The sequence below is a fragment of the Ciconia boyciana genome, chromosome 23 (genome assembly GCF_034638445.1).
Source record: "Ciconia boyciana chromosome 23, ASM3463844v1, whole genome shotgun sequence".
NCBI classification, from domain to species: domain Eukaryota; kingdom Metazoa; phylum Chordata; class Aves; order Ciconiiformes; family Ciconiidae; genus Ciconia; species Ciconia boyciana.
Genome location: NC_132956.1, coordinates 3,840,783 through 3,854,394, shown reverse-complemented (window position 1 = coordinate 3,854,394; position 13,612 = coordinate 3,840,783). Strand labels below are relative to the sequence as shown.

The window sequence follows — 13,612 nt, the reverse complement described above, 5'->3', positions numbered from 1 at the left end:
CTGGGCCGTCTTTGTGCACTAATTGATGTTTGCAGGGGTTGGGAGGTTTGCTGGGCTCTGGGAAGCACTGGGTTCTTTCATATTTGTGGGTGTAGCCTGAGAAGAACCCCAAGGACCTTCTCCCAGTGTCCCTTCTCTCCCACACTGGAGCCTGGACCATCCGCACGCTGCAGCTCTCGCTGGCTGTAAGACAAAAGTCCCCCTGTGGATTTGCAGTCTGGGCATATAGAGGCTACAGGGAGAGGGATGGATTGGGCAGAGCTTTGTCAGTATAGCAACTGTAGATTATGCCTGACATAATCTGTGCTGTGGAGTTGAGCTAGAGACCAAGAAGAGGGCTGGTGGGGAGGGAAAGAAGGGGAAGCCGGATCCATCTGGCTAGATCCATAGCCTATGATGGTAATGAGATTCTGGAGTTAGCCTTAACCAGGTCAGCTTGCCATAAACTAGACTGACCCGGGTGTAACTGTGCTGGAGTAGGCCAAAATCTGGAACTCCTAGAGCTACTTGGCTTCTCTTTTGTTAAGCAGCACCTGCTACACTAAGGCTTTGAAGTCTGTATGGGACCAGCTTGATCTCTTCAGCCTTGTGGGAAAACACAGAACTTCCCAGAAAGATCCAATTTTCTGTTTGACACTCTACATCCTATAAAACCCTCAAGCAAAGGACGCTGTGGTGGTAGCTCAGGTCTCTGATGCTGTAATAGAAATTGCTTTAATCTGTAACCGTTCCCTGCTCTTTTCCTCCAAAGTGTGGGTAAATCAGCTGCTCTTCACAGGCTTTCAAAAAACACGCTCAAGCCCAGCAGAGATCCCCACTCCATGCCAAGATGTTGGGCAGCTCTGAACAGGGTCAGTAAATTCACTTCCCAGCTGCTACAGCAACAGTGCCTTTGGTGCTCTTGCCCTTATTTTTTTGCCAACGATTGGGGTTGCTATGGCGCTGCAACACACGTTACCCTGCATTTATGCTTTATAAGCGATAAACGCAGATTTCGGCAATGAGCTGCTTTGGCAGCTTGTCACAGCGTTGCTCCCTGGCTGAGCTGGAGTTTGGAAGACGACTCACATTCTCACCACTTAAAAAATCCTGTCTTGTGGTTTCAGCCAGAGGGGTGTTTTTTTTAACTTCTCATTTCTAAGAAAAGAAAAATCCCTTTTTTGTAGCATGGCTGCATGTGAGTGAAGTGTGAAATCCCTATATATAACCCTCCAGCCTCCCTTAGAAGGAAAGGTGTGAGATAGGCCCAGGGAGCGAGGTTTGCCTGAAAAGTGCTGGCTGGGGGGAGGAATGCTGGCCCCTTACCCCACCAGGCTGCAGCAGCCGGGCAGCGCAGCTCATGGGAAGGGCCCTGTATCTTGCCGCTGCTTTGTGGCTTGGAACAAGACACAGCATCTCTTAGGCCTCAGTTTCCTGCTGTGCTGGTTGTCTGTCTCTCCCACGTTAGACCGTAACTCCTCAGCTCATGTGGTTGTTCATGTGTGTCTTTGCGGTGTTGAGGAGGATTTGGCTCCAGTGTCCTGTGTTAGTGGTGGAGAGTGAGTGGTGGGTTTACCTGTTCCCAGTTCTGGGGAGGGAAATCGTGTTTTGACTGGAGCCAGTATTTTTTGGGGGACTTTCTAGAGGGGAAAAGAGCAGAGCCCAGATAGGCAGACACACCCCAGGGTGCTGTGATAAGGGAGAATTACCAAGGGGCAATTTGTGTCTCACACGTGCTGTTTCCCTTGTGCTGGAGGCAAGGACTGGGGGAAGAAGTCATCGCCAAGGGATGGTGAAGGGCAGAAGGGGTGGAGCAGGACAAGGGGCTGTCCAGGGGCATGTCTTACTGCAATGCCTTACTCCCACAGTCCTGCTGCTCCTTGCTCCATTTCTGAGACAGAGACAGGGCTCTGGACTCCTTTTATCTCATAAACTAACAAGCCTGTTCCAGGCTTTACAGCTGACAACTTTCTCTGGACCTGACTGTGCAAACACCTCCGTCCCCACACTGCTCTGGGTCTGCTGCCTTGGTGAGCACTCCGCTGGACCTTTTCTATTGTCCCCTTTCTACCCTCTCAAGCTTTGTTCCACAGGAACAGAGGTAGGCGGAGGCAGTGGCATCCTGCAAGGGGGATGTGGAAAAAAACAAGAACCAAATGCAAAGAACAGGAAACCATCTCTGAAATCAGCGTGAGGTCGTCTTACACACCTTCCCCAACAAGGCAGCTTCATGAGGAACTGTAGGCTGAGTCTTTGTCTCCGGCCGATAATATTGAGCTTTGAACAAATGTCTTCTTACACACGACGCTGGTCAGCATGGGTTTAGCAAGAAGCTAGTAAGGCCAAGGAGAAAACCCCAGAGTGCACTGAAGGCAGCTGGAGCCAGTGAGCGCTCAGCACCATTGGAAAACTAGGCCCAAAGTCCTAAAGAGTTTGAAGAAAAAGCAATTCTTTCTGCTTGCGGCTCCCTTGAGTACAGCAATGTTTGCTTCCTAAAATACTTCTGAACAGATGTGACATTCGCAGTGGGTCAGATAGGTTGTTTTCCATGAGGAAACATGGCATGCAGTAAGGAAAGTGGATCAGAGGGGGGTTGTTCTGCGAAAGACGGCTCCTAGGAACTATGTGGTCCCTCGCTGAAGCCCTGGCTTTGGGCTACAAAAGCTACTGTGTTCAAATGCTGTGGGGAAAAGCATCCAGCTCTCAGTCCACATACAAATCCGCTCAGAAGCAGAGGGGAATATTTAAAGGTTCCTGATAATCTACAAATGAAACTGCCCGGGCATGCCCAAAATGTATCCTGACATGTCCTGTCCACAAATCCCAAGGCACCAGAGCTGGCGTGGGGAGTCAGGTTACCGGTGACACAGACCGAACAAAGGACCAAGCTGACAAAAGACATTCAGGCATCAAAATAGGTGGCGAGGTGCTTAGCAAAGCCCAGCGCCATGGAGTCATGCAGGATGATAAGCTTCTAGGAGCTTGGCCCACCTAGAAGATGCTACGTGCTTGTTCTGACAGTGATCTAGGCTGCTGGGAATCGATACGTGCTGTAAAACATGGTCTGATCTAGCAGCTAACAGGTTAAGAAGGCTTTGTTTTCTGTCCATGTCCTCCCTCTCCCCCCCCTCAGTTGCATTTCACACGGTTCAGTCACAGTCTTATTTCACAACTGTGTGTTTTGAAAGGACTTATTAGCTCTAAGTGTAGGCTGGGCTTAAGACTCTTGCTTTATTGTTTACCCTGCCTGCTAGGCCTGTTTCTGGGGTCAGACCCAGGTTACCAATTACAGCTGTGATTAAACATACTAGCCCAGCTTACCCCTGGGCTTTTTTCCCCTTAAATTCCCAGTGATTGTGCTTAACTGGTGTTAGCAACCAGGTGGCTGCTGGCACTGCTGTCACAATTGTCTGTGCCTTCTCCAGCACAGCCAGATAATGAGATTTGAACCGGGCCAAACATCTATTATTTTTACAGTTCAGAACTGTTCCCAGAGATTTTTTCCAGCTTTTTTTCTTAATGTAAAGAAAGCCAGCCCTTGGCTTCCCCAATCTACATAACCTTAAAATCCTTCTCAAATACTAGGGTAATCAGGAGGGACCCACCCGAGAGAAGTGACAGCTAATTTAGCAATCTGTGGGACATGGCTAATAAGGAGGATTTGAATGTTAATTCTGTGTAACTATTTCACTGCTGATAACAGGGGCTGTGAATTCACACTGTGGCTGTTTGACTGGCAGCTGACTCTAATAGTATTTGAGGACAGCTTGAAATTGTTTTTTGTGTCTCATGCCTTATGAACTTCAGCCCAGCAGACTAAAAAAGGTGTCGTCACCCCCCCCAAAACGTAACAAGTCCAAGTGTAGCGTGGGAACAGTTGCCTTTTAGGTGTACATAAAACACCATGAGTTGCTGACTCTTGAAAAGCGTAACTCTGTGTGAGCAGCTTGGTCTGTCCGTGCTGAGTTTTAACCCTTGATTGAAAGCCAAATGTTCCCCTTTTATTGTAAGATTTCCAGCTCAACTGGTTTTGAACCTCATTTGGATAAACAGGGCCAGAGTGTTTGAAAGCCTATCTGAACTTCTAATTCCTGTCAAACCAGTTACAAATCTAGTCTGGCCAATTGCTATGGGGAGGGTTATTGGTTGTGGGGGATTTTTTGTTTTTTGCTTTTTGTTTTTTTTTTTAATTGAAATCTAAATGCTCTCAGCCATTTCCACCTAAACACAAGGCAGAAACTAATCTAGCCAGAACAGCATTAAAACCAGCTCTAACGTCTCTTTTTAAAAAGAATTTTATTTTCTAATTGTTTGTTTACTCTGTAACTCCTCAAAGCAATTTGAAAGCATGTATTAAGTCTTATGCCCTGTCTTTAAGACTGCAGTCTTCTTGTAACAGAGCCAGAAATTATGGGCACATAACCCGCTTAGAGGTCCTTGAGCTCCACAGGAAATCTCTTATTGGAAGGGCTTAACGAGGACAATCTGATTCTGGAGACCAGGGCCTGTGTCAGACCGTATGAACACACACAAGACAAAGGCCCTAAGCTGTGCGAAGGGAGCCTTTAGAATCACGATGATTAAGAATAAATGGAGGATCTGAATTTGGAGAATGGTGCCACCACTTACTTCATCCACTCACGGAGCAGGGGGGACCAGGGGAACCTGCTTGCCAAGGTTAGATCATCAGCAGCACTTAACGAACACTGTTAGCCCTAATGGCAAATAAACCCGCACTTGCTATTAGTGCTATTCTTGGCAGGCTGGAGGACAGAAGACCTCTTGCTACAATTATTGTCCAGTGACTCAGGACTGGATGATACCATCCAAGTACTTTTTAATGTGATCCTTCTGTTGGATGGGGGAAACAAGCCCTTTTCCCTGCTCTCAGCTTGTCTGGTCAGATTGCAAGCCCTGCTCAGGCCTCCTTTGCTTCACTACATTAGAAAAGTGGAGGGTTTATTTTTGTGTTGGCTTTTACTTATATATATATATATATATATATATATATATATATATAAAGGTATCTTCTACCAGGTTTGCTTGCTTCCTAATTTTCTGCTGATTATGACTGTACCCACGCGCTGTGAGCGTGTCTGCTGGCTGACAGTACAGGTGTGTTTAAAGTAATGAAGCTGTGCGTGGACAGGCTCGCGCTGGGTGTTTATGCAGCCTCTTCCAGGGGCCTCTGGCTGCTGCTCCAGCATAAATAACCTCCCCCTGCTTTGTGCTGTGCTCTGGGTTTCACATGCACCTATGTGCTCTTTCATGTGTGTTGCTGACTTAAAAAAAAAAAAGTCCTTAGTCTTTAATCCTTGGGTTTATTTCAAAGCTTACAAAGGCAAATCTGGTTTGTAGCAGGAGATTTGCTTGATTCCTTGTGCTCTGCGGATGAATGGAGTGGCAGATGGGAGCGGGGAGGGGAGGACTCGGGGACCCCTTGGCTCTGTCTTCTTGCTAGCTTGACCCTACTTCTGTGCCTGCTGCCCAAAGCGTTTTCTTCTAAGCTGCGCACAACACGAAACGGGGTCAGTACAGACCTCTGCTTGGTCAGTATCTGTTATATCCACCTCTTCTATGATTTCAAAAGCTATTTTCTTACTCTTTGCTCTGGCTTGTTGGTTACGCATTGCTACATAGCCATCCTCTCGTGCTTCAGAAGGTGTGAAATCCCATGTATAGTGTGTGCATGTAGAATGACAGAGGTGCAAATAAAATGAGCTGCAGACTCTGGAAGCAAAAGGCCTTAAAAAATCCTCTTACACCCTTGAGTCATGGGAAATCATTGGAGTTTTGAGACCTGCTGTATAAAGAGGTGCTGGAAAGCCTCCCCCGGACCTTCTGCACGACATTCCCTCTTTTGAGGGGGACAGGCAGGGCGGTGCTCTCGCTACCCCTTGCCAAGAGCAGTGCCCAAGTGGGACAGGACCCCAAGCAGTTCGATAAAAGCCGCGATAAGGTGGAGCCGAGCTGGCAGGCTGCATGCCGGCAGGCGCATGCTCCTCCTTATCAGGGAGCGCCACGGTGAAAGCGCTGTGCCAGCAACGGGAGCGGCACTGTGGGAACCGGCGATGGCTCAGCCTCCACGGGGCTGCTCCTCGGGCAGAGGCAAACCCAGATGATCTAATTCCCTGCCTTGGTTTTCTCCAGCTGCACCCACTGCTTGTGGAGATGCCAAACGAGGCCCCGGCCATAGGAGGAGAACGGGTTTTCGCTGGGGATCACATCAGAGCTGTGGCTTCAGATCCTCCCCCGGTGCATGCCAAGGGAGGCATCTGGGGCTGCGAGACAATGGCTCGAAACAATCCCGGTTCTCTGCCAGGGAATATTCATTCAGAAATCCCATCCTGTTTTGATACTAACTCTCTCATGGTTGATCAAAGCAAAGGCAAGAAAAGAGCTTGGCCTCCTACTGTTGCTTTAGCTTCGGGCCAGTTTCAGCAGAAGCTGGGCGAGTGCCTTTATCCTGGGCAGCGTGGCTGGCAGCTGGGCCAGCTGGTGCAGCTCCCTGTTTTGTAGTGGCTTTAAGGTGCTGCTTGCATCTTACAAAGCATCAAGGCCATGCACCGCTTGCACTGGTTCTCCTCTCCCCTCCTGCCGGGCTGGATGGAGGCAACCGAGGACGCTTGGTTCTGCTCCATGCTTGCCTTGGCTTGCTCTCCCTGCTCCATGATTGAACACGTCCTCTGCACTGCAGCCACCTCCTCCTGGATCCCGCTCTTCCTCCAGCCAAAAGCCAGGCTGGAGAGAGGCACCGAGTCCTGGGGTGTCTGCCCTTGCTCCTCACCTCAAACGCTCCTCAGGCAGTGAGATGAAAGCGGTTATTGTGGTGTTCCCCCTCATATCCCTCACCTGTCTGGGATAGTGCAGGTGATGGCAAGTTCTCCCTGCACGCTTCAGGGATCTCTGGAAAGGATTTGGCCTTGTCTGGCAAACAAGGATCTGTGATGTGTCTTGGGAAAGGAAATTTGGTGATGGAAACCTGCTGGGGAGAGGAGACCCCCTGTGTAGGGGGCCAGACTCCATCCTGTTCTGAAGCCAGGAGGGTAGGAAGGGCCAGACATCAGGGATGGGTCACCATTGCTGACTGCCCTGGGTGACTGATCCGTGCCATTCCAGGTCAGCAGAAACGCTGCTCCACCGATGTCGAGAACGCCCCGACGCCGATCCAGCACCCAGTCCCCGTGCTGGGCCGATGCCCCGGCAGAAGCACGCAGGACCCCGGGGCTGCCGGCTGTCGGGGGCACCCTCCCCCTTGCACCAGCTCCCATCGGCTGCACCGTTCCTTCAGTCCGTCGTGGTTTCAATAAGTGACTTGCCAGTGGCTTGGTAGGGACCAGCCTTTGCTTCGCCCTTCCGAGGCAGCACTAGTGGAAGTGGCCCGTGAATTCCCCCGCTGGTGGGGAGGGTTGGAAACGTGACCCTAGTGGTACCGGTGCTCCGGGGTTCCCTGACAGCGGGCCGGGGAGGCTGGGCTGTGGGGGCAGTGGCACCGGGCCGGCTTCCCGCACCCCGCCAGCACCCTGGAGACCCACTCCAGGGACCCGGGAGCAGCCGGGGGGGGCCGCATCGGCTTCCCCGGGACGGCAAAGGGCACCTGGGCCGATCCGGGATCTTGGGGGGTGGTGGTGGTGTGTTCCACCTCTCAGGACGGCCCGGGGAGCCCTTTCCCTGCCCTCCTGCCCCCACGACCGCCACCTCCCGTGGGTCAGAGCACCGGCAGCTGCCAGGGACCCCCCGATCCCCCCCTGACACCCGGAGCCCACGGGTGCCGCAGCCCCGGCGCTGAGCGGGGGCCTCTGCCCTGGAGCAGGGGGGTGCGGAGAGCTGGGGTGGGGTGGGCCGAGCCCCGGCCGCGGCCCCCTCCTCCTCCTCTCCCTCCCCCTCCTCCTCCTCTTCCCAGGTCAGCCCCAAAAATAGCCCTCCGGTAACTCCCCCCCCGCCGCTATTGTCATCGCGGCGGCGGCGTCACTCCTTCCACTGCGCTGAGGTCAGGCGCTATTAGCATACCGCGCCCCCTCGGCCAATGAGGGCCGCCGCGCCGATGACGCCTCCCCGGCTGCCCTATTTAAGGGCGACGCGGGGCCGGCGGCGCAGACGGAGCCGAGCCGATAGCGGTGCCGCAGTCAGCGCGATCGCCCCGCTGCCGCCCGGGAGCCCAGCATGAGCCAGAGCCAGCGCCGCGGCGGCCCGCGGGCCGACATGGTGCCCGAGATCGCCGCCGCCGTGGGCTTCGTCTCCAGCCTGTTGCGGACGCGGGGCTGCGTCAGCGAGCAGCAGCTGCAGGTCTTCAGCGGGGCGCTGCGGGAGGCGCTCGCAGGTGAGGCGCGGGCCGGGGAAGAGATCAGCTTCGTGGGGAGGAAAGTCCGGGGTGAAAGCCCACTCGTGTCCGTCCTCTTCCTCTCCCCCTCGGGGCCGGGCGCCCACTGGTGTCCTTCCCCGGTGCCCCCCTGTGTTGCTCCCAGGACCCAGTGTCCCTCCCTGGGTGCCTGCCTGTGTCCTCTTGGGTTGGGCACCCAACTGTGTCCTCCTTGATGCCGGATGCCTATTTGTGCCCTTGCCTGGGTGCCCACCTGTGTCCCACTGGGGACTGGCAGGCATCTCTGTGCCTCCCTGGGCACCCACCTGTGTTTCTGTGGGGTCCTGGGCAAACAGCTGCCTCAGCCCTGAAAGTGAGCAGATCCCCTGTCTAGTCCGTTGAGGGTTTTGTGCAGCCCATCTGCTTGAAGCCCTCCTTGCTGGGGCTTGATATAGATGATCTAAAGCTAGTCTGTGTGCCCCATCCCCTGGCAAGAAGTGCAGAGCTCTGTGTCTGTGGGGTTTGGCACTCCCCTCCCCATGAGTGTGCCTGAGGCTCAGGACTGACAGGGTGGTTCAAGGGTCTCCTCCCAGCCTTGTGTTATCAGCCCTAAGAAGGGATGGTTTGTTTGCCGCTGTGCTGAGATAAGGGGTAGCAATGTGCCCCTGAACTTAGAGAATGACCTGAATGTTACTCCCTGACTGTGGTGTTTTGTTGTTGGTGATACGGTATCTACCCCGGCCACCCAGTGGTCGGGGTAAGAAGGTGTTGGGGTCCTGTCACCGCAGCTGCCGTGGCGCCATCCTGCCTGGGGTTTCTAGGACCCAAAGAGCTGTGCTCCTGCGCCTTGGAGCAAGCAGCGGCTGCATAGTTGTGCACTTGGCTCTGGAGCCTCTGTCTGATGGAGGCAGCCTAAGGAGGACTCAGTTTCCTCTGTCTGCAGCGAGGTGTGGGACCCCCTCGGGACTACAGCAGGACACAGACCTCCTCACAGCTGCTGCATGCCTGCTCACCGCTCTTCCCTTCTCGCTTCCCTTGTAGAGCACTACAAACATCACTGGTTTCCTGAGAAACCGTTCAAAGGCTCTGGGTATCGCTGCATCCGGATCAATCACAAAATGGACCCCATTATCAGCAAGGCAGCTAGCCAGATCGGACTCAGCCTACCGCAGCTCTACCAGCTCCTGCCCAGCGAGCTCACGCTCTGGGTGGACCCCTACGAGGTCTCATACCGCATTGGTGAGGACGGCTCCATCTGTGTCTTATATGAAGCGACTGCCTCGAAACCTGTGAGCTCCTATGGGATGCTTACCTGTAAGAACCAGATGATGTTAGGTCGCACCAGTCCTTCCAAAAACTACATCATGACTGTCTCCAGCTAAATATTCCTCTTGTCCTTACGCTGCCAAGACACAGGCTACTGTATACCTCACCTGAGGATCTATTTTTAAGATGAAGAGCTATTTATATTTTTTAAAAAAATCCAAGAAAATCCAAAATTAAAATATTGGGCACTGCTTTGAACAGAAGCGGTGTTTTAGGTGCCTTTTTAAAGCTGTTGCAAGCTTATGAGTTTTTATTATGAAGCTGATACCTACCTAATTAGTGTTGGATGGCAATTTTGGGCTGGCTTGCTCACTTGGGCAGCTTGGAATGGAGGAAGAGCCAGGCTGGGAAGTGTGGCTTGGTGGTGGGAGGTGTCTGTCACCTTCTCACCATCCTGGTACCCAACAGTATTGCAATACTTGGTGATACAGCAATACTGTTGGAGAAAGGATGAAGGAGTTGCTGTCTTTCCTCCGCTAACTTCTTCACTCCCCAGCTGGGTCTGATCTCTCTGGGGCTTGGATATAGTGTTTGGGGGAACCTTGCCTCAGGGCTGGCTGATGCCGGGGACCCTGGGATCCCTCTCCTTTGCTCTCGCACATCTCCTCTGGACACACTTTGAGTGTCGCAGCTCTGCTCTGCCCCACTTCCAACACAAAGCAAGGGGGAGCATGGTCTTTCTCCAACCCCTCCATCTCTCCTGTCTGCTGCTGGACTGAAAGGGCCACGCAGGTATCTGTGTCCTGTGAAATGGAGCAAGGCAGAGATGCTCTGGGGGTCAGGCTGTGTGGAGAAGGTCCCTGAGATGAATATTGCAGCTACTGTGGTGGCACTGGAGTACTGTTTGTTCCTGGTGCTCCCCAGTACCTGGCTATCACCCACTGCTCACTGCACAGTACCCTGAGAAGGGTACTCCAGGCCCTGAAACCAGCACTGAACAGCTGTGAATTACAAAGCCTTTCTGCTATGTGTGGTTTAGACATCAGCCCATGACCTGCTCTTGTGTGGCCTCTCTGTGCTTCAAGAGCAGAGTCTGGCCCCTTGCTTGCAAAAGTTGCCTAATCCAACGCTGATGACTTGCCATGTCACTTCTTCAGAAGAGCTGAAGCAACTTCCCTTGTGCTGCAGAGGTTGGTGTGTGAGAACCGCCTTTGCCCTATCTCTTAAAATCAGAAGTATTGGTGGTCTCTTCCCCCTGCGTGTGGGATGCTCAGATGCTTTGGTGTCCTAATGTTGCTTTGAAAGTCACAGCACTTCTTCCCTCTCTTCCTCTGGGTGATCAGCACGTGGCTGTCCCTGGGAGCTGTCTCCACTGAAACTTTGGTAAGGGGCATCGTTTGGTTCTGATCTCTTGGTACATAACTGTTTTGCACAATTAATGCCTGGTCCTGTGCTCTGTCTATTCAAGCAAAACTCCTCTTGGAGTCCTGGTGGTACTTGTATTCAGGGAGACTTTGCCCAAGTATTTTTCAGGATTTGGCCCTTAAATTGCTCTGGCTGACTACAGATGGGCTGGGAGCTGAAAGTGCTGCCCCAAGAACTTTACCTACTGGTTGGGAATGAGCCTTTTCCAGGATGTTGTATGTCTATTGCCTTTTTACTAACCAGCTGGTGCTCCTCCAGTGATCCTGGGAGAAGTGATTGAAAAAGCAGGGCATTGACACAGTCGTTAGTAATGAAACTTTCCCAGATTTGTCTCTCAGCACACTTTTTTTACCTTCCTCTTTTCTGACCTGGCAGCTGACTGGCATAACCAGAGTTGTTCTTGCCCAGCCTTTGATGAATCAAGTTCTCAGACATTTGTGCAATATATTTCCAAATCTTGGGTGCTCTGGGAGAAGAAGGAAGCCTCCCATCTGCCACAGTTCTTAGCTTTTTTAATATAGTAAAAAAAATTCAGCACAGCTCCCCAACTCTGACTACTAATGTGGAAAAGTAAGTTCAGATTTTTGTAAGCTTCAAATCATGAATTCCAGAACTGGAAAACCAGCCTCAATTCTTAGATCCTTTTAAAATGTCAAGTGTTGAGTTATTTGTCCTTGAACAGTAATAGCAGACTGTGGCTCTGAAGTTGCATCACTTCCCTCTGCATGACTTGAATTTCTCACATCAGCACAGCAGAAGTTGAAATGAAGCACTAGGGCTTTTCCCTTGGTGAACTTGTGCAATAGGTGACCTCACCAAGAGGGGAGTACTTGGGAACTTCCAAAAAGCAAATTCCCTTTTTCAAGGAAAAGGGATCTCGGTGCTTTTTGGAGTCCTCACTTAGCCTGCTTACGTGGAAAGCCCATGATGAGAACTGCATCCAGGATGAGCAGTGTTTGCTTTGCTGGACTCCTTAGCTGGATGTGGAGTTTCCTGAAGGCTGGTACTTCCTTGGGTTGTAATTTGTCATGATCAAAGCAGACTTAAGATTTACCCCCCCCCGCTTTTACTCTGTTCCTTCCCTCTTACCAGAAAAGTTTTTCAGGAACAACAGCCCACACCAAAGGAATACACTATAATTGCTCCTAACATGGCCCCACTTCCAGAACCAAAATAGCCAAGTCTCATTCTTTTTGTCCCTGGTGTGGAGGAGTCTGATGTTAAAGGTGTCTGTTTTTAGCTTCAAAACCAACCAAACTTGGGTATAATCCATTTCTCTCTTGTAGCTGGTTACATGTAAAAGCTGTGAATTAGTGTGCTCTGTTGCCTTCTGCCTACAAGCCTGATACTCAACTGCAGAGCTGAATGGTGTGTATTTTCAGACAGTGTATTTGAGGGGTTTCTTGTAATTTTTTTTAACAAGCTGGACTGTTGAACGGGACCTGCTTTTTGTATTTGGTGAAAATCGTAGAAAGTTTGTAAGCTACACTTGGAGGAGGGAGTGGATGGTTACTAATTGTATAGTAGTGTTTTTATATACAGAGTGTACAGATCCTTTGACAGACGTATGCTTTTGTTACTTTAATAAAAATGTAGCAGTATAAATGAGCCTTGTTTTCTTGCTGGGAACTGTTGTATACTTGCAAAGAGGGTGAGGGTTGGGATTGCAGCCTGAATCCCACACTGTGAATGCCGTGGGCTTGATTAAAGTGTGGATGACTGTTAATATCCAACTGTGTTGAGGAGGTTTAGAAAAAAGCTGCTTAGTCAACATGCTAGTTCTAAACCTGACCCTCCAAACCCAAGGAATTAAAGCTGGGAATTGGTCTGACTAATGCGGGGCTGTGGGTGTTCTGCCCTCTCCTTCCCCATGCTGACTACTGGGTTCTGGCTTGGGCAGTGGGGTATTTATTCAGTGCAGGATTGTAGAAATCCTGTGTCCTGCCAGGGCACGAACGTGTTACATAGTCGACTGCCAGATCTCTTACCCAACCCTAGGAATGGCATAAACAAAGTCTTGGAAAGAAGTGATTAATGATCTGAGCCAGGCACAGGGGCAGTTCCTGGTTAAGCCTCTCTGCCTCCACTGACCTTCCAGGGGTGACTGAACCAGCAGAGGAGGAAGGGTGAGAGATCATGGGATTGAAATGCTCAGGTATGTGGAGGATGCTCTGGGCCTGTCATGATAAAGGCAGCCAGGGTTGATTCACTGGAGATCCTGTTTTTGGCTCCCAAGAGACTGGTGACTGCAGCATGGAGCTGTAACCCTGTTCCCTGGGGTGGGGATGTCCAGCTCGTGTTTAACCCCCATCTGCACTCATCTTCAACCTGACCTGATTTAAGGATCTTAGCTAAATCATCTTGTGCTAGTTTCAGTCCGAAACTCCATTTTTTATGGAGTTCAGGAGGGCTTGAGTTGCAGCCTGCCAGGGTCCTTGCGACCCACCCCAGCCTGCTCCCTGTGCTGGTGCCTTCCTGGAGCGGTGATGCCGAGGAGGGGGGCACAGGCCTGGTCCCACCGGGGCAAAGCTGCTTCCTCCCCTCCTGCTTCTATCATAACACACCACCTCTGAGAGGAAAAAAAAATTGTGGGCTGATGCTGGTGTTCTGTCAAGCCACTCCTTTTTGAACTCATCCCTTCAT

The 13,612-nt window shown here is 51.5% G+C and overlaps 1 protein-coding gene across 1 annotated transcript; it reads left to right on the top strand.

The window, feature by feature from the left end:
* Positions 1-8,088: 8,088 nt before the first annotated feature.
* Positions 8,089-12,568, top strand: BTG2 (BTG anti-proliferation factor 2). The gene is made up of 2 exons (XM_072844741.1): positions 8,089-8,299; positions 9,320-12,568. The coding sequence occupies exons 1-2, from the start codon at positions 8,143-8,145 to the stop codon at positions 9,658-9,660; spliced, it is 498 nt and encodes a 165-aa protein (XP_072700842.1). The 5' UTR covers positions 8,089-8,142; the 3' UTR covers positions 9,661-12,568.
* The last annotated feature ends 1,044 nt before the right edge of the window (positions 12,569-13,612 follow it).

Excerpts from the sequence above, each read along its gene's own strand:
- BTG2 (XM_072844741.1), top strand. The coding sequence starts at position 8,143 with ATGAGCCAGAGCCAGCGCCGCGGCGGCCCGCGGGCCGACATGGTGCCC. Across the intron at positions 8,300-9,319 it reads GCTGCGGGAGGCGCTCGCAG|AGCACTACAAACATCACTGG; the intron begins GTGAGGCGCGGG and ends CTTCCCTTGTAG.